At 40.8% G+C, this 27,206-nt stretch overlaps 1 protein-coding gene across 2 annotated transcripts; it reads right to left on the bottom strand.

Moving 5' to 3' along the window:
- Positions 1-3,634: 3,634 nt before the first annotated feature.
- Positions 3,635-27,206, bottom strand: Flvcr1 (FLVCR heme transporter 1). 2 transcript variants are annotated; one of them, XM_048357090.1, is made up of 10 exons: positions 26,464-27,206; positions 21,964-22,108; positions 15,694-15,834; positions 12,262-12,329; positions 11,521-11,621; positions 8,942-9,052; positions 8,374-8,479; positions 8,037-8,148; positions 4,098-4,165; positions 3,635-3,734 (listed from the first exon to the last, which is right to left on the bottom strand). In XM_048357090.1, exons 1-10 carry the CDS (start codon positions 27,196-27,198, stop codon positions 3,660-3,662), a joined length of 1,662 nt encoding a protein of 553 aa, XP_048213047.1. In that variant the 5' UTR covers positions 27,199-27,206; the 3' UTR covers positions 3,635-3,659. The 2 variants fall into 2 exon arrangements, with proteins under 2 accessions (XP_048213047.1, XP_048213048.1); XM_048357091.1 differs by lacking the exons at positions 3,635-3,734; positions 4,098-4,165; positions 8,037-8,148; ... (3 more) ...; positions 12,262-12,329; positions 15,694-15,834 and adding an exon at positions 20,772-21,440.

Here is a 27,206-nt window from a genome sequence, read left to right on the forward strand (position 1 = left end):
ATGAGGCTGTGATCTGAAAACCATGGTTTAGAGCCAGCCCAAGCAGACAAATACAACAGACTCTTATCTCCAATTAACTAGCAAAAAGCCAGAACTAGAGGCTTGGCTCAAGTGGTAGAGTGCCAATCTTGAGAGAAAAAAGTGGAGCAAGAATGTGAGCCCTTATGAATAAAATATTTTCATTTCTATTTGTTTCCTTGTGTTTTATATGGTACCTATTTCCCTCCTCCACCCATTCTGAAATCATACAAGGCTTTCTACTCCCCATGAGAACCAGAACTCGATTTGGAAAAGGCAGATATTAACATTAAAAAAATAAATTTATTTCAAATCTGAAATAATGAAGAACGAGCTTACACATAAACCGTAAAAAGGGCAAAAGTTAGAAGGTGAATAATGACATAAGGACAAAGGCTTTTTTCCAGCTACTGAACACAGAACATTTTTTATACACAAACATAATTTTAAAGATGTTTCGCCAGCCAGGTGCCAGTGATTCACACCTGTAACCCTAGCTACCCAGGAGGCTGAGATCTGAGGATCATGGTTCAAAGCCAGCCCAGGCAGGAAAGTTCGTGATACTCATCTCCAGTTAACCACCAGAAAACCGGAAGTGGCCTAAGTGGTAGAGTACTGGCCTTGAGCTGAAGAGCTCATCCAGGCCTAGAGTTCAAGCCCCACAAATGACAAAAAAAAAAAAAGATGTTTTGCCAATGTTCTCAAAAGTTTAAAAGCTACATTTGTAACATTTTAAAACAGCTTTAAAAATTACTGTCTTCCTTTTTATTTTTTGTTTATGTGTGATATCAAGGAACTAGGCTCAGGGCTTCATGCACGCTAGGCAAGCACTCTACCACTAAGCCACATTCCCAGCCCCTGCAATAGCTTTTGAAAGTACCCAATTCCTTTCCTCAAATCATATACAGATGGTCAATGCATACTCCATTATTCCAAAATTATGACATAAAATTATATGACATCCTTGTTGACATATTATTGACAACTTTTGCTCAAAACACAGAAAAATTGTCAATTCATTTTACATTGCCACATATTTCCCCCTTTCCTAGGCAAGAAAACATACAAACAACACAAATGCATATAGTCTTTACAAGCATACATTCCAGCTTCTACCTGTAATTTGTTCAAAAGTTCAGAGATTCAGTAAACACATGATTATTTTTAAAAATACTGACAATTTAAGAATAAATTCAAGGTTTTTTTGTGTGAGGGGAGGGGTACCATAATATATTTTTGGCCACTTTCACCTGTGATAAAAAAAAAAATATATATATATATTTTTTTTAAAGTTGCAGATTGATTGGGCATAGTTTTCTTGAACTGTAGATTGTCTTTTAAAAAAAAAGGCTAAAAATGGATTTACAAGTTCCTTGTATCTGTGAAGTGGGTGACCACTGTAATCGTTGATCCAACTGCCCAGAGGATTTTTCTCTAGCTAGATTTCAGTGCCTGTGATACAATGCTTTGGTCTACTCCATGATAAATGACCTTTCTTATTTAAAGATCTCTGAAAGAGCTGGGAATGCAGAGCTGGTAGTGAGCACTTGAGGTGGTGAGCACTTGAGTAACTTGTGCGTAATTCATAATCCGTGCACTGCCAGGTCCTGCGTCTCACCCCTTAGCATGGGAACAGGGGTGGGGATATCTTTAAGGTCAAAATGAACACATTTCTTTCATGGGTCAGGAAAATACTGCCCAGAGGTGAAATAACCTTTCCGGAGTTGCAGTGACAGGAACACATCCATTCAGTCATACATTTTCCAGTGTCAGACTCCGCATAATTTATAGTCATTGGATTACTCAGAGTATTACAATTTCCAGATAAGGTAACATATATATTCTGCCTATATCACCACTGCTACTCAGTGTTTTCACTGCCTGGCCAGCGTTTTTGCACACATGGACATCACGGTTGCTCAAACCCTATGAGCTTAGTCAGGACATCACCAACATTTCAATTCTCACTGTAAACAGAACACAGTGGTAGGCACTGTGGAAATACATTTGGTCCTGTTCTCCCTACCCTGAGCATGTAAAATAGCGACTGTCCCAGAGAGTGTGACACGTGCAGTGCGGGGTGCTATCCTCAATGGGACATGGGTCTGGTATTCCTCAAAAGGCAATGGTCATATAATGTTACTGCAAGACGAGAACAGTTAACATTGCAACAGGTCATCACTAAATGGGGACACCTGGACTACCTAGAGTAGCACTGTATGGATTTCCTAACCTCCAGAATCATCAAGGTAAATAGATGATGTGATCCAAGATAACTTGAAAAGACAGAGTAACACACATGATGACATTTTCCTGCTAGAAAATTACATATATATTGAGAAAAAGAGCTAAAAAAAAAAAAAGGAAGGATAATGGGTATAAAGCTACTCCTCAAATTGGACTGGAAAAATAGTGTTACCATTTTTCTGTGATAGGAAGATAGCACAGAAAAGAGTTCTCATTATTTTCATGTACCTATGCCTGAGCCCCTCAGCTTAGTTAGGACATAACTCTAAGACCAGAATCATAGCAGTGTCTTCCAAGGTCAGTTTTTGTGGCCATCAGTAGTACCTGTTACACCTCTGTGTAACATCGTGAGAAGAAACAGTAAAAATCAGTCACATACAGTGGCTCCCACATGTAGTCATAGCTACTCAGGAGGCAGAAATCAGGCAGATCACAGTTAGAGGTCAGTGTGGGCAAAAAGTTGGTGAGACTTCATCTCAACCAATAAAAAGTGAATGCAATGACATATGTCTATTATCCCAAGGAAAAAGAGAAGGATTATGGTTCAGGAATTTGAGATGGTATTGAAGAAATAGCTACAGCAGAAAAGGTACAAGGGCATGGCTCAAGTGGTACAGCACCTGTTTAGCAAGTGCAAGGCCCTGAGTTCAAACCCTAGTAATAAGAAAAGAAAAGAAAAGAAGAAAGGAAGGAAGGAAGGAAGGAAGGAAAGAAAGAAAGGAAAGAAGGGAGAGATCTCAGAGCTCATCTGGAAGCCTGATCCCAATCCTGCTCTTTGACGTGCTGTCTTGGACAGTGAGCCAGCAGCACAGCACAGTTGAATGGCAGTCAATCAGGAATCTAGTCTCCATTTGGTCCCACTGAATATTCTTACAAATAAATGGCATATACTTTTATCTATCTTAGAAAGACTAACCCCCACATTATCCTCTTGGAAAGTCTCCTAAGTTTCCATTCTCTACTGAAAAAGAAAGGAAGGAAGGAAGGAAGGAAGGGAGGGAGGGAGGGAGGGAGGGAAGGAAGGAAGAGGGGGAAGGGCAAAGGAAAGGAGGGAAAGAGGGAGGGAGGAAGGAAGCAAGCAAGCAAGGAAGGAAGGAAAAGAGGAAAAAAAGTCTTAAAAAAAACAACAAAAAACTCCAAGACCTTACAGGTACAAAATACAGAATAAAATGGAGTCATACCAGATATAGTAGTGTTAACATGACATCAGAAAAAGCATTCTAAGCAAAATATTGCTTAAATGAACAAAACACTTCCTATAGTGCTCATACAATAATTTCCAAGTACGTGCTCATCCCTGCCCCCTATGAAGCTAGCCTTACAGCTCATGGCTCTCTCCAGAGATGGCCCGGCGGGATCCCAATTACCGAGGGACAGCAACTTTGCCTCTCACTTCAAATGGACGATTCTGACTGCTTGGTTAATACAACGGCTTTGGGTTTTTGATCCGTAGGACTATCAACAGGCACCTGTACAAAGAATACAAAACATATGTAGTGCATGCTAGTTTGTTTTTGAGCACTGTCCCTAAGCCTTTTACCTCAAGGCTAGCGCTTCTAGCACTTGAAATATAGCTCCATTTCCAGTTCTTTGATGGTTAACTGGCAATAGAACTCTCATAAACTTTCCTTCTCAGGCTGGTATCAGTGATCCTCAGCCCTCAGCCTCCTGAGTACCTAGATTTACAGGTGTGAGCCACTGGCGCCTAGCCACACAGGCTATTTTAATAAATCACATTTGACTTAGAGAAAAACAGCTGACAAAATAAAAGTGACTTCATACTCTACATACCTTTTCTCTACAGTATAATTTTTAACAGTAACAGTACTTACAGCTTTGATTTCACCATTTGTAAGTCCTATATTTATATTGTGTCTTCTCAGATCAGACCTGATCAATGCTGAAACAGAGGAGGAACAACGAGGTCACTGGGGGCAGCTTGCGAGCACGTTATCAAATTAACACACTGGAGTATCGTGACACCCTGTACCCCCTTGTAACCCGGATAAATCCCTCTTGAGGCCTTTAACTTAATTAATAAGTCATTCATTACTGAACAAATATGAGATGTGAGGAACCAATATTACAGAGAAGAAAAGCACACTCTTTCCAAAAGATTCTTGATATGTAAACATTGGATGACCACCATGACACTGCACATGTGGCCAAAGCAGAGTGAGGGAGAACATGGGAGAAAGAAATGCCTGTCAGCCAAAGGAAACCAGAGAGGACTGCCAGAGAGAGATGCTGCCTGGGAGACTGCTCTGGGGAGGATTGTGTTTGAGGACAGCCTGAACAATGACACGAGTAATCTGGACACAGAAGCACAGACCTGTCATCCCAGCCATGTGCGAGGCTGAGATTGGGAGGACTGCGGTTCCAGGTGAGCCCTGGCAAAAAAAGTTCAGGAAAGGCAGAGCATACAGCAATAGTTTGTGATCAGTGGAGAATCAAGAACGAGAGGAAGGCTGCAGGAGATGATGTCACGTGCGCCTCTGCCTCAGTGCAGAGGAATGACGCCACCAGGCCTGCACACCAAGGACAGCAAGATGGGCAATGAAAGTCAGTAAGAAGACTTGAGGCAGGAAGCCCACCTAACAGGGTGTCCTGCTGAGAAAGAGGGAATGTCTGAATGTGTGAACACATGGCAATGTGACAATGGTGCTCTCAGGAGCAGGTTTGGGAGGTTATTTTAGAATGGAAGAAGTAAGGTCTGCGATATGATAAACATGAATGCATATGGGTGGCTGGGAAGAAGGTAAATTGGGTAGCTTTGGAGGTTTCTCGCTTGGGCAATCTACTGGGTGGCAGTCCTAGTTACTGAAAGTGAAGTACATGAGGAATAGGTGTGACAGAAACATGATAAGCTCAGTTCTGGACAGGCAGAGTTATGAGACTGTGGAACATGCATGTCAGATGATATGGTTGAATATACAATACAGGTCTGAAATACACAACAGGCTAGGTCTGGAGGTAAGAGATTTCTATGTTACTGGTGCTAAAGTGGTAGTGAAAGCTATAGATTGACCAAAAAATGTATACAAGATATAGAGAGCATGGTGGCTTACTCCTGTAATCCTAGCTACTTGGGAGAATAAGCTTCAGAGGACAGTGGTTTGAGGCCAACCTAGGAAAAAATTTGACACCCCTTCTCAATCCAGAGCTGGGCACAGTGGTACATGCCTGTCATCCAAACTATATGGGAGATTGAGATGGGGAAAACCTCATTTCAAGGCCTGCCTGGCTAAAAAGTTTGCAAGACACTCCTCTTAACTTACTGCTAAGTGTGGCGGCATGCCCCTCTCATCCCAGCTACTCTCAAGGCTCAGTTTAACAGGATCCCAATTCCAAGCTAGACTGGGTTAAAAAAAAGTTTGCAAGATTCCATCTTAATGGAAGGAGCTGGGCAGGGACCCATGTTTTCATCCCACTATGGAGGAAAGCATTCAATAGGAAGATCAAGGTCCATGGATGTCCCCAGACAAAAAGCAAGACCCTATCTAAAAAGAAGCAACGCATTGGGCTGGGAATATGGCCTAGTGGTAGAGTGCTTGCCTCACATACATGAAGCCCCAGGGTTCAATTCTTCAGTACCACATATATAGCAAAAGCCAGAAGTGGCGCTGTGGCCCAAGTGGTGGAGTGCTAGCCTTGAGCAGGAAAAAGCCAGAGACAGTGCTCAGGCCCTGAGTTCAAGCCCCAGGACTGGCCAAAAAAAAAAAAAAAAAAAGAGGCAACACAAAACAACTGGCGAGTGCTTGCCCAGCAAGCAGGAAGCTCGCAGTTCAAACCACAGTAACACACACACACACACACACACACACACACACACACACACACACACACACACACACACAAAGATGTATTTGCAGATAGTTTAGTAATAGAATTAGTCATAAAGCAAAGTAGAAAGTCCTAACTTAGTTTAGTGCTTCATTAGACATCTTTCTGTACCAATTTACTTTTCCTCTGCAAAGTTATCTTTGTTATAGATAACATAGTCGGTCCTGTGTTTTGACCCGCTCTGTGCCTGTCTTCTAACTGGTGCATGTAGGATTACTGATGAAGTTGAATCAATGCCTGCCACATCTATTGCTGTTTTCCTTTTGTTGCTCTGGTTCTTTCCAATTGTTGTCTTCCATTCTTTTTCTACCTCTTGTTGTTTCAAAGGAGTAGTTTTTGATTTTTCTCTTCTTTTTTAGACTATCAATTTTACTGTATTTTGAGCCCTTTTTAGTGGCTCATTGTTTTCTGGCTGCTTTATATATTCTTGGCTCCTCTTTCTTCACATACTGATAATCTTGGTGGTTTACTATAGGTACTAGGTCTGATTTTATTCTTCGTTTGTGTCTCTACCAGTGAGTCTTACATTTTCATGTGTTTTCATAATAGTAATTACTGACCTTTCACTTCCAGATGTAGGAAGCCAGCCTGCCTGCCTGCCTGCCTGCCTTCCTGCCTCCCTCTCTCTCCCTCCCTCTCTCCCTCCCTCCCTCCCTCCCTCTCTCCCTCCCTCCCTCCCTCTCTCCCTCCCTCTCTCCCTCCCTCTCTCCCTCCCTCCCTTCCTTCCTTCCGTCCTTCCTTCCTTCCCCTCCCTCCCTCTAACTCCCTTCCTGCCCCCCTCTGCTCTTCTTCCCACCATCACTCCTTCCCTTTCTCTTTCTCCCTCCCTCCCTTCCTCCTGCCTTTCTTCTTTCCTTCCCTTCTCCTTTCCTTCTCTCCCCTCCCTTCCCTTCCTACTTTTCATTTTTTTTGGTATGGCTATTAAGAATATCAGCTGGGTCAGCTCTGATTCTGAGTGGGCTCAGCAATGGAGTATCTGTGTAATTTCTTCAGCTATAATCCTGTCAGCCAAGTCTTAGTGTCAGCCAAGTGTTAGTGGCTTTCCACTGTGTTGTGGCATGGCATTGTTTTACTAAGTTCGGAGTCTTGCCTGGCCAGCAGGCGGGGTGTGGTATCTGCTGGTGGCTGTATGGCAGGCTCTCTGGTGGTTGGAGTTGCTATCTGTTTCACTGCTGGGCCAAACTTAGGAACATGTGGGTGTGGGGTACCACTGGCTTGCCTCTGAGCTAGTCTGACTGTTTTCTGGGAGCTGAAGTACTGGCTGGGTGTGAGTTTGGGTATGGTGGACATAGGGTTTGTGGTACTGTAGCACACATGGGAGTGCGGTAGAATGATGGTAGCATATCCCAGGGTGAGACACTAGCAGTAGGTCCATTTCCAAGATGGCGCCCAGATGTACCAGTTTAGACATAGGGCTGAGGGTGTATGGCACTGGCTCCTACTCTGGCATTACAGCCACGGGAGCGAAGGCACGTCTCCAAGCTCTGTGTAGGGTCTGTGAGGTCTACAGGCATTTCCTGTCCCGTCACCTGAAGTGGAAACAGGGAGCAGCTGGAGGCCACAGCAATCAACTGTCTTGGTTCTGTTCTTGTATATTATCTGCTGTTCACGTACATAGTGAACAGCAGAATCAGAATTTAAGGCAAGGACTGGCCAACTTCAGGTTTTCAATACTCTTTACAAGGTTGTCGTTAGTTGTTGTTGTTGTTGTGTGTGTGTGTGTGTGTGTGTGTGTGTTCCTAATTTGAAACCTCCACGAAGACTTGACAAATTCATATCCTGAGAAGCAAACAAAGCCTTGCTTTTAACTTCACTTTGAACCCTTAGCACTTGAGTACTATCTAGCCATTAAGAAGCAATACACAGAAAAGTTAAATATGAAGACAACATGACATAGATATTTTTGCCAGACACATGCACTCACTGACCTGTTAGAATGATTCCTAAGAACATCCACACACAGAGGAAAATGTTCCCTTTCATGGGATCATAATCAGTTGTGAGCTTTCCTTGAGCCAGTGTGAACAAAATTCCAAAAACCTACAATGAGAAATAATTTTTATTATGCTTGCTTCATTAAACCAAGTACACATTCCCCACCCACCCCAAGAACTCTTCTTAACTAATTATCTTCATGTAATTTGGCTTTTAGAAACAATCACTGAAAAGTAGGACTGTTATAGACCAAAATTACAGTCAAGCTCATTAGTCACTGGACACGTTGATGGGACGGTCCTCTGGGCTTTGGAGAAAGCAGAGGCTCACCTGTGCGGCAGCATTAAGGAGACCAGACGAAGTGCCCTCTGACTCAGGGTAAGTGATTTCAACAGCAAATTCAAAACCCAAGGGCAGGTAGCCAGTCATGAAGAAACTAGAACACAGCCAGAATTACAGCCAGATTTATCAGGAAGACAATACAACTCAAGGATGCAATTATTCCAGATCTCAGGCTTGTTCCAATGAGTAAATAAGGAAATATTTTGAAGTTGCTATGTGAAACTACAGAACTATTGCTACTGACCAACAAGCCGAAGGTCACAAGAACTAGGAAGCAAAATAATTTCTAAGTTTAGCTCTAGTTTTCGAAGCCAATTGTCTTTATAAACAGTTACTTAGACTAAATAAGGCTTATCTATTTTTCACCAAGAGCATACCCAAATTATTACATTAGAGTTCTGAGGGATTATACATTTAAATGTATAGAACGGATCTTTTAGAGTTTAAAATATCAACAACTTTTGGATGAACTTAAGAACATCAATTAAAAAAAAAGACAGTGAAACAATACTTGAAACTTATCATGGTAGGGTATCATTTCCTCTAGAATACTTACCCAAGTATTCCTCCAGTAATAAACACAATGACAATGTATCCAAGGTCCAACGTGAAAGTAAATACAACCATTCCAATAAAAGATAAAGTATAAACTATCAGAGTAGTCTGTCTAAAACAAAAACAATAAAACTCTTAGCATTTGTTCTGATTCTCTTAGACATATAAAAATAATAATATGGCTAGCCATTACTCTATGTAATAATAATTCTTTTTCAAAATGCATTTTTTTGTTGTTGTGGAAAATGTATCCACTAAAGCATGGACTTCAAACCCAGCTACTCAGAAGTCAGAGATTGCCAGCTTGGGAACAATATTAGGAAGATTCTACTTGAGTCAACAAGCTGGGTAGTGTACTTGCCATCCCAGCTATGTGCTAAGTCATAGGTAAAAGGATCACAATTTAAGGTTGGTCCCAAGCAAAAACTATAGGACCCTACTTGAAAAATAGCTAAAGCAAAAAAGAGCTAGGAATGTGACTGAAGTGGTTGGAGGACCTGCCTAGGAAATGCAAGGCCCTGAGTTTAAGCACTAGTGTGGCATAAACAAGTAAATATTAAAAATAAATTAAATTTAAGATTCAACACCTGGTAGCAGTTAAACTCACACCCTATTCAATGCAGGAAGGGATACTCATTACTTGTGAATAGAAGGCACGCATCAATTTAAGATCCAGATCCAATTCTGCCTCTTCTAAATGCCTTCCCTGACCACTCCAGCATACAAGAGACTCTCTTCCAAACTCCTTTATCATCTTCACCTGCATAGCTCGCCTTTATGACATCCACTTTTGTGTGCTTCATTTTCATGTCAATTTTCATAGGTGAGTGCCTTTCTTGCCCCATTTAGACCATGAGTGTCTAAAGGGCAGGAGATTACATACTGCAATCTTTGCCCAGAGGGATTCCCCCAGCAAGATCTGGGTGAATGAATGGCAGCTGCCTACAGAAGAAAAGCCTACAGGGCTACAGATGACACATCCCTATGCCTAGTGACATTCTTAAATATATAGTGATCCACAGACTACTAAGACATTTAATCCTTTCATCAACAAATTGAAGAGTTTTCACTCTAAACAATATTTTATAATAACAAAACCACAGCGAGTATTGTCTTAAATTCTGGAGCTCTGTCTTGGAGAGTTTCAGGATTGCAGATACTTTTGGGAGACTATAGAATAATAATATAAATGCATCTTGGGCCTTGAAAGGTGTTTATGACATGGGTCCATATTTCATTCATTCACTTATATCATTCCATTCATTTAGTCACAGGATTCCTCTCCTTCATTTTCCCAAACAGATAAGGGATATTTCAGCCTATTAAGAAATGGACCTGCTGGGTGCTGGTGGCTCAATGCCTGTAACTCTAGCTACTCAGGAGGCTGAGTATCTGAGGATCGCAGTTCAAAGCCAGGCTGGGCAGGAAAGTTTGTGAGACTCTTATCTCCAGTTAACCGCCATAAAACCAGAGGAGCTGTAGAGTGGTAGATTGCTAGCCTTGAGCAAAAGCGCTTAGGGACAGTGCCCAGGCCCAGAGTTCAAGCCCCATGACTGACTTTTAAAAAAAAATAAAGGAAAGCAAGCAAGAAAGAAAGAAAAGAAGGAAGAAGAAATGTGCCCGTTATGTTTAAGGCCTCCAGCAAAAGCTACTCTCTTCACACCCTTCCTGTTCTCCCAGTGGGTATCACTCGCTGTGTCTTCATGTTGTCCAGACAACTGAACGAGTGTGCATTATGCAGTTTCCTCTAGATAAGCAGTGCTGTGGTTTAGGGGACATGCTAGCCAAAATGGTTTTACTAAAAAAAAAAAAATCCTTCCACTCAACAAGGATGTTTTCATGGGAAAGAACAACGTTTTGTTTGTTTTTAAGTCCACAACATGAAAAAAGAACAAGTCTGTCAGGTCACATGCTTCTCAGAAATGGTTCTCTTTTAGATAAATATCCCCTTCTAAAGAAGTAGTTCCTTCCTTTATGCCTTCTTTTCTTTCATTTTACTTTCTTTCTTTCTTTGCATTCTTTCTTCCTCCCTCCCTTCTCTCCTCTCTCTTTCTCTCTCTCTCTTTCCTTCCCTTTCCCTTTCCCCATATCTCTCTCCTCCTCTCCTCTCTTCCCCTCCCCTCCCCCTTCCTTCCCCTTCCATCTCCTCTCCTCCCTCCCTTCCTTCCTTCCTTGCTTTCCCCCCGCCCTTTCTTCCTTAGGGACTGACTACTAACTCTACAAACACCCAGAATCATGCACAAATGAATATGATTGTAGATGTATAGTTAGAAGGGAAGAAGCCTCTCATAAGATATGGAAGATAAACTGGAAATAAGCATGACTAGTAAAATTAAATACATAGGCTATTGAAACATTTTCTAAGGGAAGATAACCTACAGGTTTTACGAATGTAAGTCTTAGGGTAAGGGATATGGTGTGAGGTGAGACTCTGAGTTAAAATTCCAATCCTGCCAATAACAAACATAAAAAAAGAACCTAAGTCATACAGTAATGAACACTTTTTAAATCCCTTAAAATATGAAGTGAAGTTTAATCAAAATCCATTTGGTTAGACATGATGTATATACTCTCACTTACTTATATGTTTTGGTGTAATCCAGCCATAAGCCACATAAAATAGAGCCCACCATACCAGCTACTACCAGTGTTAGCCCAATCCTTCCAGCATACACTTCTTCCTGAAGACAATTTGCAGAGGAAATGAATCAGTGCTTCCAATTCAAGTAGATTCTTCACATTCCCACACCTCTATATAGTAAATGGAAATAATCAGATAGAATTAAGCATACGGGGCTGGGAATGTAGCTTAGTGGTAGAGTGCTTGCCTAGCACACATGAGCCCTGGGTTTGATTCCTTAGTAGCACATACACAGATAAAGCCAGAAGTGGTGCTGTGGTTCCAGTGGTAGAATGCTAGCCTGGAGCAAAAGAAGCTCAGGGACAGTGCCCAGGCCCTGAGTTTCAAGCCCCAGGACTGGCAAAAAAAAAAAAAAAAAGAAACAATTAAGCATACAATAGGAAGGGTTAGTACATTGGAGAGAGTTGAGGGGTCAGGTAAAAAGATACATGAAGAGCCAGGCACCAGTGGCTCATGCCTCTAATCCTAGCTATGTGGGAAGCTGAGAGTTGAAGAATCATAGTTCAAGAACAGCTAGAAAAGAAAAGTTCTCAAGACCCCGTCTTCATAGCTCGCATAGTGAAATATGCCCATCATCTATCTAAGTTGGAAGGCTTACAACCATACCAATAGGGATTACATTACTAAAGAGAGAAAAAAAAGTCTTGGCCAACCATGCAATGATAAAAGCAGAAGCTTACCTTATAGTAGACCAATATAATTTGATTTAACAATGTTGAAACTGAATAAAATGCTCCAGTCATGATACCTATAATAATAAGGAAAGAAATGACAAATGTATCATTTACCAGTTCATGAAGTGATATGGAATACTACATGACATTTGTGAAAATGTAAGATGACTGTTAGGTGACAATATCCAAAACTGTTTAAAAAAAAAAAAAGAATGTGGACTAATGAATTCAACAACATGAGAATGGTTTGAGTCTATTCCCCAAAGGTTCGTTCACTATCTCAAGGTGGGGTGTAAAACAAGGTGATTAGATCACGGGGCACTGCCATTGGAAAAGATTAATAATGTTCTCATGATTAATAGGTGAGAGAGTTAAGAATCATTTCCCCCGCCCCAAAATAGTTCAACCTCAGAAAAAACTTACCTTCCATTTGGCTCTTGAGTTGTGGATACTATCCATACAATCTGAACACCTGACCTAGGAGTGCTACTCCTGATCCCAGACTGTCCTATGTGCCAGACCACTCCAATCTTGTGTATAAAGTACATGGGGTGGGGGTGAGCGTGGGGGACATGCTCATCCAATGGATCAGCAATGTCACCCTCACTCAAACACTGATCCCTAACTCTGCCTCTCACTGGTAAAAGATACTTTCCAACTTTCCACCTGTGATGGGGATCACTGTTGGACTCTCTGTAGGGTTTCCTAACTCCATTTTCTTATAACCAGCCTCTGTGTCTGCCTTTTTCAACAATCCAATCTCCCACTGCAATCTGTCAATGTAGTGGTCCTGCAGCATTAACTGGCATCATTTTGATCCTGAGTCTTTCAGCAACATGGTCTATTTCCTCCACTTAAATTGATTGGGTTGCCAGGTGCCAGTGGCTCATGCCTGTAATCCTAGCTACTCAGGAGCTGAGATTTTAGGATCACAGTTCAAAGCCAGCCTTGGCAAAAAGTCCCCATGAGATTTTATTTTTTATCTCCAATTAACCACTCAAAAACCAGAAGTGGAGCTGTGGCTCAACTAACCTTGAACAAAAGAGCTCAGGGACAGTACCCAGCCCTGAGTTCAAGCCCCACACCCAACAAAAGAAAAATTAATTGGTTCTCCTTTTATGCCTTTTAATATTTTATAATTTTATCTACAGGTATCTTTTGATAGAATTATTCCAAATTATTACAAAATTCTTGTAATTTTGGTTGCTATTATAAAAAGGATCTTTTTTTGGAGGGCAGGGGTGTTTGAGATAGGGTCATATGATGCAAAAGTCTCCATCCACCATGACAGCTTTTTCTTTAAAGTGCTGGTTCTAGAGCTTCAACTCAGGGCCTTATATGCTTGCTTAGCTTTTTCCAGTCATGGCTAGTATTCTACTATTTGAGCTACACCTCCAGTCCTGCTTTCTGCAGGTTAATTGGAGATAAGAGTCTGTCAGATTTGTCTGCTTAGGCTGGTACTGAACTGTAATCTTTAGATCTCAGCCTCCTGAGGAGCTAAGATTACAGGTGTGAATCACCAATGTCAGACTTCTGATGCTTAATCAAGGCAGAGCAACTTGATAAAATAAGTCACAGAAGTTATAGTTAGCTCTGAAGAGAACTAGTGACCTGGGGGGTGACACTTTTTTTTTGGTGCCAGTCCTAAGGCTTGGTTTTCAGGACTTGGGTGCTGTCCCTGAGCTTCTTTGCTCAAGCTTAGTACTCTACCACTGGAGCCACAGCTCCAGTTCCAGCTTTCTTTGTTGTTTAATTGGCGATAAGGGTCTCATAGACTTTCCTGCCCAGGCCAACTTTGAACCTCAATCTTCAGATCTCTAGCTGAGACTAACTTTGGATTGTATAGTCTTAGTAGCCTTTTGAATTTTGTGTTACCTTCATGTATAAATAAAAACATTGAAAACTTTAAAAACTCTTTATATAAATCTCTTCATTTATAAAATAGAGATAATCTAGATCTGGGTGTTAGTAGCTTTTGCTTATAAACCTAGGGTCTCAGGAGGCTGAGATCTGAGGATCACAGTTCAAAGCCAGCCTGTGCAGGAAAGTCTTTGAGACTCTTATCTCCAAATAACCACCAGAAAACAGGAGGTGGTGCTGTGGCTCAAAGTGACAGAGCACTATCCTTGAGTTCAAGCCCTATGACTGACAAAAAAAGAAAAAGAAAAAGAAAAAGAAAATTAAAGATAAAAAGAAATAATCCTTTTATCTTAAAAGTTTTCAGTGTGTGAAATAAATAAGTAAAAAAGCCTATTGTAAATTCTAAACAATACTTAATTCTCAAGCCTGTAATCCTAGTTACTCAAGAAGCTGAGCCCTGAGGACTGAGTTCAAAGCCAGCCCAGACAAGAAAGTCTGTGAGTCTTATCTCCAATGAACCATCAAATTGGAAAAGGAGGTGTGACTCAAGTGGTAGAGCACCCCCCTCTTGCACAAAAGAAACTCTCAGTGAGAGTATGAGGCTCTTAGTCAAGCCCTAGTGTGTACACACACACACACACACACATACTTAAAAAGTTAAACATAAACATTGCCTAGAAGATACAGTACGCAGAGGAAGCACCACTTCTGACCCTTGAAAATGTTACTTCCCCTTCCCTTTCCTACCCATGTCAATCCAGCCCCCACTCTCTGGGGGTGCTCTCCCTGACATTTGCAGCCTGTGACTTGTCTCTTGCAGGGCTGCATCCTGCAGGCCTTCAGCAAACACTGGCCATGGAATTTCTCTTGTATTGCTCTTTTCCGATGTTTGCTTAATCTCATATATTATACATGGCCTCTAATCATATAATCCTCCAATATTTGCCTCCCAAGTAGAAAACTAAAGATCTAGTTTTGATGCTGTAGTCAAAGTAGATGCCAGTTTGCACAAGGTGAAAGGAAGTATTGACAGAACTTCCTGCATGATCATAACTATATTGCATAGTAGCTGTTCCACTCACCAGGAACTCACCAAAAAAGGCAGCACTTCTCTATTCGAGATGTAGTTTTTTCTTTTATTTTCAAACACATAACTTTAGTACCATGAAAATAATAAAAATAATAGTAAGAACGTTCATCTTGGCTTTTTTGCTTTTAGTTCAAAATGTAAATTTCTCTTTTTTTTTGGGGGGGGGGCCCATATTGGGGCTTGAACTCTGGACCTGGACACTGTCCCTGGGCTCCTTTTGCTCAAAGGTAGCACTCTACCACTTTAGCCACAGCACTACTTCTGGCTTTTGATTAAGAATCTTCCACAGACTTTCATGTCTGGGTTGGCTTCAAACTGTGATCCTCAGGTCTCAGCCTCCTGAGGAGCTAGGATTACAGGCCTGAGCCACCAGCACCTGGCTCCTTTTCCCCTTTCTATTTCTTCTTGCTTTTTTCTCTTTGTGAAATAAATATTTGTTGGCCTTAAAAAAAAAACCCAAGCAAAGAAAATACAAGCAAACCACTTACCATAGGTGATCAACAGAAGGACAAAAGGAATGTTCTTGAGCAGGTTTCTTATTGACTTCAGGTAGGAATACTCTGCAGGAGGACTGTCCTGAAGAGCTGCTTGAGCCTGACTTGGTGGATATGGAGGTTTTTCTTTGAATGCTGGGAACATACGTGAAAAAAGATTATATATGAATAATGTATGTGCAACTTATTGTCACATATAATAACTAATTACGTGGATCTTTCTTAGTGAGCAGACAGAAATTCAGTTTAAGCTTAAAGAGAGAATGAAAGTAGCTTATGGTGTGGTTTTTCATTTCCATTGCTTTCTAAGTGAAGAACAGTTTGGCATTATCATTTCAGCCTCTGAAACTCATTAAAACTCAAGAGGTGTGGCAGGGTCACATAACTAGGCTCCAAACCCATGAGAAATGTGCTGCCACCTTCTCTACTGATTATTTATTGCATGCTTAGCAATCAAGATCAAACTTTACAAAGCTGGAGGTGTGGCTGAAGTAAGAGTGCTTGCCAAGCATATGCAAGGCCCTTGGTTCACTCCATGTTCTGGTGCAGGGAGAGAGTAAAACTTGTTACCATAAGATTCTAATTTTAAATTCAGTTCAATTTGAAATTTGAGTTAAATGTCAGAGATAGCAAGCTAATATACTACTGGATGTGTACAGGACTGTCCTGAGCCAGTTACTTTTCTTCTAAAGTGTGATATAAAGTTCATCTGATTCAATTACACCCGTGGGACCAGGAGAGTCCAGGTGGATTTTAGGAGCAAGGCTTGGTCTTTCTTGCTGACTCACTTGAGCTGCATGTGGAAAATCTAGGAGTAGAGCTAAGCTTGAGAGTGTGTATGTATGGTCTGTATGTATGGTGCTCCATGTTCTAAGTTCCAGCACCACTTGTAGTTAGAGATGTCATAGCAATCTCAGCCAGATTAGGGACCTCCTGTTTTGCTGGACAGGGAAGGGTTCACCAACTTCCCACAACACTTAGCTGGGGCAACATTTCTATGGAGTTGGTGCTCTGGTTTAAGTGTCCATGTGGTCCACAGGTGGAAGTATAACAGCAAGTGGGGACAGGTCCACGTGATAAAGGCTCCCCAGAGTGGAAGCTTTCGGAGGTGAGATTCCATGTTGGGAGGTCCTTAGATTATGAAGGGATGGTGGGAGACAAAGCCTTCCCTCTTCTCTGTTGCTTCTTGATTCCTAAAGTCGGCAGTGCTCTGCATATCCTCCCCTCTGCTGCCAGCCAGCATGCCCACCAGGGGCTAAATGCAAGTGGTCTGCCCAGTCATGGACTAGAACCTCCCAAACTGTGAACCAAAACCCCTTTTCTCTTTATAAATTAATTATCTCAAGTCTTTTGTTACCATGACAGAATGCTGGCTAACATGGCTAGCCATGATGGACTGATAGAAGAGTTGAAATACCAAAATTCTGTGTGTCAGAAACTAAGATCGAGGTCTTGTTTGGCTTTCCTGTGATACTGAGAATTGAAATCAGGGCCTCCACTTAAGCCATACTCCTACCTAGATCCTTTGTATTTTGTTTTCAAGATTGAATATCACTGACTTCAAACTTATATCCCTTACCCCTTCATCTCTGGAGGATCTGCGATTATAGGTGTGCATCACCACACCCAATTAAAATTTAATCTTTGTAGGGCTCAAAACTTCAAACTCACTCACTCAAAACTTTTAATTACAATAAATAATTAAGCCCAAGATGCTTGCACTCAGTGATCTTCATAGGTGTCACCAGAAGTTTTTCCCATAGCCAGGTATCCACTATCACTAATTTTAGTTGTCACTAATTATTAAAGACATATCAATTTCCAACTTCATGACCACAGAGTTAATCAAACAAGGTAAATTTAAAAAGAAAAAAAGTAAATGGTTTCAGAAAGCTAATACTAAAATAATTGTAAAATAATTCCTACTTCTCTTTCCTTATTTTCTCTCCTTTCCTCTGTTTCTCCCTTTTTTGTGGCAATTTTTAATTCCTGTTTTTCCTTTTCTTCCTTTCCTTTCCTTCCTTTCATGACAATTTCTTCCAAGAAAAGAAGCTAATATTCTTTTGTTGTTGTTGGACAGCTAAATCTGGCTGTCAGCTGGAATCATTTGGGAGTTTAAAAATAATACAGGTTTTGAGATTCTGCTCAAGGTTCAATAACCTTCATGAGAATCTGTATTAAATATACAACTCCCACCAATGCCATCAACATAGCAGCCAGGTTTTAGAATCACTGGGAAAGGAATAACCCTTATAACTTCCACAAAGTAATTGTTATTCTCTAACTCCCCTAATTGCTGCTAAAAATAAAGTTTTTTGTTAGCCAAAACATTTATTACAATATAACTAAGACATACATCTATTTTTACAGAGATATAATTCCAAAGCATTTCATATTTAGTAACCTTAAACTGGAGAATTAAAAGACATAAATGGTTTATGTAGCTATAGTCTTCTTCCTTTTACCTGGCTTCTTGCACTGTTAAGATAGCTAGTCTTTTCCTGAAAGTCTCCTGGCACACTCCTAGTTAGACAGGATGGATCTCTTTTTATTGATGTGGGTAATACAGAATTCTCACAGTACTAAAACAAAGCTTGACTGTAAAGCTCTGATTTCAAGGTGGTCAAGGTATTTAGTGTATCTTAAATTTCTTTCTTAATTTCATACAAAAAGCAAAATAATCTGTACTAGTCTTTAAATTCCATTAGCTTTACTTTCTGAGTGCAAGTATCATCTTCAAGTTTCAGATGGCCAAATTTGGCAAAATGAAGCTGTACTCACCAGATACATACTACAGTGCAGTCAGACTTGAGTCTACACGAAGAAAAAATGGAAAAAAAGCCACTGGTCTATGACCTTGTTTACTCACGGTTGCTATTTTTACAAGATGAAAGGCGGCTTTTCCTTTCTCCTTTGAAGCTGTAAAACAATGGTCTCCTACTCTCCCCCACCAAAACTTTGACTACTGAAATTGCTTTTGTCCATGCCTGCATTAGGCATATCTACAATGTAGCCACAGATTATTAGCTACCATATTCCAACTATTTCTCCTACACTGTGTAAATAACAATCCTACTGCTGTTAGTGACACTTGTACTTTTATCTTTGGGCTTTATTATTTGTCCATGCATGATTCAAATAGGAATTAGATTTTTTTTTTTTTTGGAGAGGGGTGGTATCTGGCTTAAACTCAGGGCTTTGTGCTTGCCAGGCATGCACTCTACCACTTGAGCCATATCCTTCACTCCTTTTCGCTTATTTTTTGAAGAGGTTCTCAAATGTATGCCCAGGCTGGCCTGAACTGATATTCTTCTATTTATACTACCACATTCACCTTTTATTGGTTGAGGTGGGATCTCCCAAGTGTTTTGCCTGTACTGTCCTAGCACTATGATCCTTCAAAACTCCATCCTCAGAACAGTTAGGCTTATAGGCATGAGCGGGTGTGCTTAGCTCACGTTACCTTCTAAGACAAACATAGGTGTGAGTTCTGGCTCTGCCACATGTACCTATATGACTTTAAGAAAATCAATTCCTATGTATTGGCTTTAGTTCCCTCATCCATAAAATGGGAATTATGCCAGGTGCCAGTAAGTCATGCTTGTAATCCTAGCTACTCAAGAGGCTGAGATCTGAGAATCATGGTTTGAAGCCAGACTGGCAGGAAACTCCTGAGACTCCCATTTCCAATAAGGTACCAAAAAGCCAGAAGTGGAGTTGTATCTTAAGAACATTACCCTTTAAACACAAGGTATTGAAGTAAAACAAAAGAATGGCAAGTAAATATTAAATGATCTACTTAAATATTAAATGATCTATTTAAACATATAACATTTTATAAATGGAGTTCTAACACTGTTCAGGCTCAAAGCTGACCTTAGGTGTTTACCAACAGCAACCTTGGAAAATTAAATATATTTCAGGTTGGAGGCCCAGTTTTCTTACAAAACAGGAGTAATAACTGGAACTTCCTCAAGGGGCTCTAAGGATTAAATGAGATCCAGTGAATCATGTCTCTATAGTCATGTCAGCGTATATAACAACCCTGAGTGAGAGGCTACTTGAGAATGAGGCATTCTGGGAAATATGGCACACAGCTAGGATTCATTCCTAGGAGTGCTCGATGGGTTGTATATAAACTCCATGAAAGAGGAATAGAGTTACCTGACATGAACCTTCAAGATAATAGTTTAGGTAGCCTATTGAATACAAGTTCAGAATATTATACCACTTAAAACTTTAGCTTAACTAAATTATCTTACAAAAATCTGGCTGGGTTTCACAATTATTATGGGTAGAATTTAGAGGGAAGCAGGATAATCTCTTAGTATGTAAGAAGCTTAAAGTAAGAATTTTATAAATAATAGAAATTTTCCTCCATAGCAAATATCTGGGTATGAGGGAAACAAAAAGATTTTTCCATTTAAGTGTCACAATTTTCAACATAACAGTTTTATATCATAACTCTACTATTTTATTTTTATACTGTGTGGTATCATCTGATTAAGATTGCAAGTTACCATTGCAGACTTGAAATTAAGTCTTTCTTTCATTCCTTCTACTTAGTTCTATTTTAACTTTCTACCAGTAAGTCATGAATACATAACTAATTAAGTATATAAATAGCTCAGTCTTTTAACTTCTTCAACAACACAGGAATATATGTTAATGGCCATACCTATTATTTTGTCCCCTTCCTTCAACATATAAAATTGTCTATTTGTAGCAGGTTAAAATTGCATGCACATACATATTACATACAATTTCACACAAATAGATATCTTATATATAACAATGGATTGTCTCTTTGGAGACAATATTTTTTTTAAAAACCTGAAATTTATGTGATGACCTATAAGCAATTAAAGCAAAGAGGATTTTATACTTAAGAAAGACCTCTATTGCCGATGGCAAGTCAATTTATGCAAAATATACATAAACAATACTTCTTATTTTGTCTAAAAAATATGGCTACCAGAAAAGTAGATTTAAAAAGATTCTCCCATACCACCACCACCACACCAATTTCTTTACAGTTTTGTTAAATTGCTAAAGCAGTACAAGGAAAATTGTCCTTTTACAAATGTCTGCACCCTGCAAAGGTGTGCCTGCCTAACTAATTTAAAGCATAAGAACCAACCCACAGACTGGACATGATGGAATACTTCATATGCTACCAAGAGAACATTTTGTTCATCATCTGAAGGGAAATTAAGTATGTGGGCTGAGCTTCCTATACCTGGATCCTGCAGTTCATCTACCCAGGCAGTCTCTATTGAAACACTCTAGGATCTTCAGTACACATTTCTCTGAAAACTGAGGACTTCACATCTGGAGATCATAAAATATGAATTTGTCATTACTATCATAACCTTTAGAAAAGTTAATATATAAATCTAAAACCTCCCACTACAATGCACTTATTTGTAAATGTTAACTGATTACAAGATCATGATGGCCTTTAAATTTTATGGTGCCTTTCGTCTTTAAATGCATTTTGTGACACACTAAGTGCCTGAGTTATGTTAATGGTATATTACTGATAGATGCCTTTATCTATCTTCCTTCTGAAATCAAAACTGATTCCCATTAAAAAAATAAACTTTAAAAAGCAGACCTTCCCAAAGCTTCTTCCAAAGTGCTGGTGGCTGCTTGCAGCTGACTTTGACTGCTTCAAGAGACAGGCCCAGGATGAGAGGACTCAGTGGCGAAGGGTGGCAGTCGTGCCTTGCTGGAGTGGCCTAACAAGCAGATAGTGGCCGCAGTTTGAAATTCTGCTGAACAGCTGGCTGCTGCCCAGAATAACTCATGGGTCAACATTTTTCAGAGCAAGTTAATTTTAATTGGGGCTCCTTGGGAGGATTTATCATTTAAAAAAGATGAGATTTTTATCTGTGTTGTTTCAGAGCATGACAAGGACTTACCCCTGACTAGGTACATGTAAGATGTAGACTGTGTAGACAAATATGAGGAGAGGAGATAGGGAGTATGGTTGAAACCAAGATTCACCAGGAAGTAAAGTTAGTAAGGAAATAAATGAGATGGATTAGTCTTCAAACTCCTTCCAGTATTTAAATACATGTAGTGGACCATAACATATCCCTAGGGTTGTAGCATTTATTATCTGAGCAGGACATGCATAGCAAGAATGAAACTAGCAAAGAGCAATTGAGATATTATCAGTGAAAAAAAATTTCAGGGTTAGTTATTCTCGTATCTTCCTTCATGAATTTATCTAAGCTTTAGGAGAAATAATGAACTTACCAATTGCTGTTAAAATAAATAAAAGTGTGGCAACTGCTGATGTCCCATAAAACATGGTGCTGATGTTACTAGCCAGGAGATCCGTGTTGTTCTGTGTGTTGGGCACTAGAACAGGTGGTAACAAAAAGCCAACTGCAGTTCCAAGCTGTAAGATAGAGAGTCCTATTAACAGCTATTATCATTAGAGGAGGAAAACAAAGTAAATACTGGCATTCATGGAACCTAAAGATGCAGTATAAACCCTAAAAACTATGTTCTTATATGTTTGTTGCTAATTCCAGTACTTGGTAGGTTGAGACAGGAGGATTCCGAGTTGGAGGCTGGGCTGGGCTCCCACAGTCTCCATTTCTGAGACTCTGTCTCAAAAAGTTGAAGCAAATGAATAAATTAAAAAAGCAAAAAAACAGAGGATCCCAGTTCAAAGTCAGCTCTGGCAGGAAAGTCCATGAGACTCTTATCTCCAATTAACCACCAGAAAAACCAGAAAAACCACCAGAAGTGGCACTGTGGCTTAAAGTAGTAGAGTGCTAGCCTTAAGCAAAAAAAAAAAAAAAAAGCCCAGGGACAGTGCCCAAGCCCTGAAGAAAAGTAACATAAATTGCCACATGACCCAACAATTCTGCTCCTACTCCAAAAACGGGACAATACACATTAAAAAAAACCATACATGAATATTCATAGCATCCTCATTTATAATATTCAAATGCAGCAAGAGCTCATATGTTATTAAAAATGTGATATATTCATTCACACAATCAAACAGTATTCAGCTACAAAAAAGCATGAAGCACTGATATAGTACTAAACATGGGTAAGCTCTGAAAGAAGCCAGAAACAAAAGGTCAAAATATAACTCCATTTCTACAACGCGGCAAGCACTCTTGCCACTAGGCCATATCCCCAGCCCTTTTTTTTTTTTTTTTTTTTTTGCCAGTCCTGGGTCTTGGACTCAGGGCCTGAGCACTGTCCCTGGCTTCTTCTTGCTCAAGGCTAGCACTCTGCCACTTGAGTCACAGCGCCACTTCTGGCCATTTTCTGTATATGTGGTGCTGGGGAATCGAACCCAGGGCTTCAAGTATACGAGGCAAGTGCTCTTGCCACTAGGCCATATCCCCAGCATAGGTAAGTCCATGTAGAGAGAAAGCAGGCTAGTAATTACCAGATGAGGAAGAGGGTAATGGGGGTGCTATAACTTAGTGCTCACTTATTGGGTATTGGGACTTCATGAGTAGATAAAAATGTTTTGGATCCCCATAGAGACAGCAATTGCATAGTACTGTAAATAAATGAAACACCATTGAAGTGAACAATATAAAACTGTTACTTTTATGTTATATGAGTTCCATTTCAATTAAGAATACAAGACTGAATAATCACAAGACAAAGTTAAGAAATAAGGAAATTATAAGAGAGCATTGTAGCACAATATTGCGATGGAGATGTAGAGTTCTAAGACAGGAAAGATCACGTCCTTCATCATGTAAGCCAGAGCACTGTTCTGAGTGGAATCCAGTAGTAATTATGCAAATAACAGGTGTATATCCAGACTAGCCCAGGTCAATAGGGACACATGGTCCCCAAGGTAGGAGAGCATTTTGTAGTAGCACTTTGCATAATGTTGGGATACAAGCAGGCTTTGTGGAGGAGTAGAGTACTGAAAAAGAACTCAGAGTTAACCAAGAGAAGGAGAAGTGCTCTAAACCACAGGACATTATGTACAAAGGCCACAGAGAGAACATGACCTTAGGAGAAACTGTCAGTATGAAGTCTAGCTGCGAGCCAAAAAAGAATATGTGTGTGTGTGTGTGTGTGTGTGTGTGTGTGTGTGTGTGCAGAGGTAGGGGCAGGCAGTGGATCTAACGAAGACAAAGAGTTGGCAAAGGGACAGATCTGAAAGGTCTCACAAGTCATTAGAAAGTGTGAGTTTTATCTTAAGGGCAGCGGAAGCCACTGCAAGGAGCAAAGTAGTGATCTGAACACATTTTCATATCAAAAAGGCCAAAGTAGATGATTGTAGAGGACAGAGGAAGAGAGCCACGGCTGCAGATGGAGACCAATTAGCATGCTATAGGACGGTGCTGGGAGTGGCCCAAGTTAAGTCTCTTAACAACAGAGATGAAGAGAAATGAGCTAGAAGACAAGGTTAATTTTGAGTGATGGGCTCTCTGCAGAGATAAATGTAAACAAGCACCTGGCCAGTATCTAGATGAGTCTGATGAAGCCTGTTTATGAAGAGCTTACAACATGTCAGGCATTGTAAGTAAGTACAGGTGAGACAACGATGCATATTGAAAACAGGTGCCTGTTGTAATGAAACTTATCCAACAGTGAAAAAAGAAATGAGTAAAAGGCAACAATGAAATATAAATACAAAAACAGTAAACTTAAGACTGTAATGAAAACTATATGTAGAAATATATATATCCCTGGCTTCTTTTTGCTAAAGGCTAGCACTCTACTTCTTGAGTCACAGTGCCACTTCCTTTTTTTTTCTGTTTATGCGGTGCTGAGGAATTGAACCCAGGGCTTCATGCATGCTAGGCAAGCATTCTACTGCTAAGTCACATTCCCAGCCCCCAGAAATAGATTTTAATGATGTAATAAGTGAACGACTGTGCAACTTTTCATAGATTCAAGAAATGCCACTGGCTATTCAAAACAAATGTAAACAGTAAGCTGAATGACATTGATGATACAATCATGTGTTCAACATTGTTCTAGACAGAATGAATGTCTGCCAGGGCCAGTAAGCAAGTCCAGCTTAGTGTCATTAGAAAATCAAAGAAGATATGCTAGTAAAGTTTTGTAATTAATTCAGAGTTAGGAATTTACATTTTAAGTACTTCATGAACTCACTGGCAAGTTCCAAGCACAGCAATGATATGATGTACTCTATATTTTAAGATTCTTCCTGGTTAAGAACCTGCAGTACAGATTTGAAGTTAAAAGCTATCACTCCGGAGCTAGACAAACTTCAGTGAGAGTCACTGCTCATTAGCTACATGACCTTTGGAAAGTAATTTCCTTCGTCTAAATTTCCCTATCTATCAAATAAGGAGACTCCTAGTACCTACCTTGTGGCATTAAATTAAACGACACAATGCATGGACAGCACTTGGCATGTTGCCAGGCTGTCTGTGAATGCTCAATATTTCTGAATATTATGAGTGATCTCTCCTTAAACTAGGCTGGAAACACATACTTGGGAGTAATGAGCAAACTGTATAGCTAATGGAACCAAGAAAAGGATGAGTACACCAAAGGAGAATATAGGAAGAAAACCCAGAAGACTGCTGTTAAAGGCAAGTCTGCCTATGAGTAATTGTTTCCATTTACAATCCATAAAATTGATGGTGTATAGGTATGGAGTTGATAATATTCTTGTCATGCCCAATGAAATGTTAATCCTGAATATAATTTTACAAATGTGAAATACTCCTTCCAAGTTTTCTAGGTAAATCTTACTGTGTTCATGATGCAATGACACAGGTGAGACTTGAAGAAAGTATTCTAGGAAGTGGAGGTGTGGCTCAAATGCTAGAGTGCCTGCCTTGGGTGGGGGAGGGGGAGTAAGCAAACAAGAAGGCAATCAAGAAGTAAGCCTAGCAAGAAGGCAAGACCCTGAGTTCAATTCCCACTAGCCGCACTATTAAAACAAAAAAAAGGGGGGGGGGAGAAAGAAACATTCTTTTGCTCTATAGCTACAGTGAAACAAATGAAGTTTTTGGTGTACAAGTTTTAACTAGATTCCTCTCAAACGAATGAACAACTCAGTACATTTACATAAAATGTCATAGGACTTCATGCAGAACTTAAAGTACGACAGAGAACTGATCTACAATTTGAAACACACACGTGGCATTTGAATTTATGGTGGTATTTTCGAAAAGCAAGGTCATTTCTCAATGGAGGCTTAGCAAATTAAGCCACAGATTATTTCGTAATCAGTAATCTTGCTTTGTTTTATTGTTCCAAAGTCAGTAATTGGATTGAGCAATGCTGTGAAATCTTTATCAATAGAATATTTAGCAGTCATTTGGTACATGTCCATGTTGTTGATTACTAATAGGTAAATTTAAAGAAGAGTTGTTTCGATACAGAAACAAATTTCCCAGACTCCAACACACTTTCCTTTTGCAAAGGATACATTGGTGACAAAATTAATAACCATGCAAGTGTGTTTGGTTAGTGCATTGCTAAGTTTTCTATGATGTTACCCATCTATGGGCCAATACAGTTATTTATGGGTAATTTTCAAAGAAAAGACAACCAAACCAAGGTGGCCACTTCAAAATGGTTTTGAAAGTTTGAAAGTTCTGTCCTTGCAAAGAAACTCAAGTGTCTTTAAGACTGGCTTTTATCATACCATCGTCTCCAGTCCTTCTTTTATAGACAAAAGGCCTACCAGGCCCATTTGTGAGTCTAGCTCACATGGCCCACGGCTTTTCCTGTTCTTGACGATCGGACATTGATTCCCCTTACTCTAACCCCAGTCCTTACCTGATTGCCCAGCACGGCGGTGGCACAGGCTGTGGACACCTCCTTGGGCCCAAACCACACAGAGGCGATGCGGGAGGGTAAGCCCAGGATAAACACCTGTGCTACAGAGCACAGGCCCTGGCCCAACATGGTGACCCAGAAGAGATGAGGTTGGACACTGCAGCACTTGACCCAGGCACCCAGAGAGTTCAGACCAGAGCCCAGCAGGGCGGTGAACCGCAGACCCCTGGTGTCCAGCAGCCAGGTGGCCGGGAAGATGAGAGGCACGTAGGCCAGCATGTACACCATGGACAGCCAGTCGATGTGCAGCTGGGTGACGCCGTAGAAGTCCACGAACACGTTGCTGATGATGCTGTACTGGATCCACTGGAAGGCGTTCACCAGCGAGTACAGGCTGAAGATGATCAGCACGGCGAAGCGCCGCGCGGAGAGCGCCGTCCGCGGCGGCTGCGCTTCCGAGTCCCCCGGGGCCGCCTCCTCCTCGGCGCCCGCGGGCAGAAGCCGCGTCCGGGTCTCCTCCTCCGGGGCCAGTCGCACCGGTGGCCCGCTCAGGGCTTCCAAGACCGAGCTGTCCTGAGGACCCCCATTCCGGAGCAGGCAGGCGGCCTGGGGCCCGCCCGGCCCCTCGGCGCTCGCCTCGCCGGCCGGGGCGACCCGCGGGATCGGGAGGTACCCTTTGGAGAGTCGGTGGCCAGGTGGCACCGCCGCCCCCTCCTCGTCGTCTGGCAGCGCCATGTCACCGG

The sequence above is a fragment of the Perognathus longimembris genome, chromosome 11 (genome assembly GCF_023159225.1).
Source record: "Perognathus longimembris pacificus isolate PPM17 chromosome 11, ASM2315922v1, whole genome shotgun sequence".
Taxonomy (NCBI): Eukaryota; Metazoa; Chordata; class Mammalia; order Rodentia; family Heteromyidae; genus Perognathus; species Perognathus longimembris.

Bases quoted from the DNA above. Each gene is read 5' to 3' on its own strand.
- Flvcr1 (XM_048357090.1), bottom strand. From the start codon at position 27,198: ATGGCGCTGCCAGACGACGAGGAGGGGGCGGCGGTGCCACCTGGCCAC. The intron at 15,835-21,963 runs GTAAGTTCATTA...GTATGTTCCCAG, and splicing joins ATTTATTTTAACAGCAATTG to CATTCAAAGAAAAACCTCCA. The intron at 4,166-8,036 runs GTCAGTGAGTGC...CCTCTGTTTCAG, and splicing joins CTTAGGAATCATTCTAACAG to CATTGATCAGGTCTGATCTG.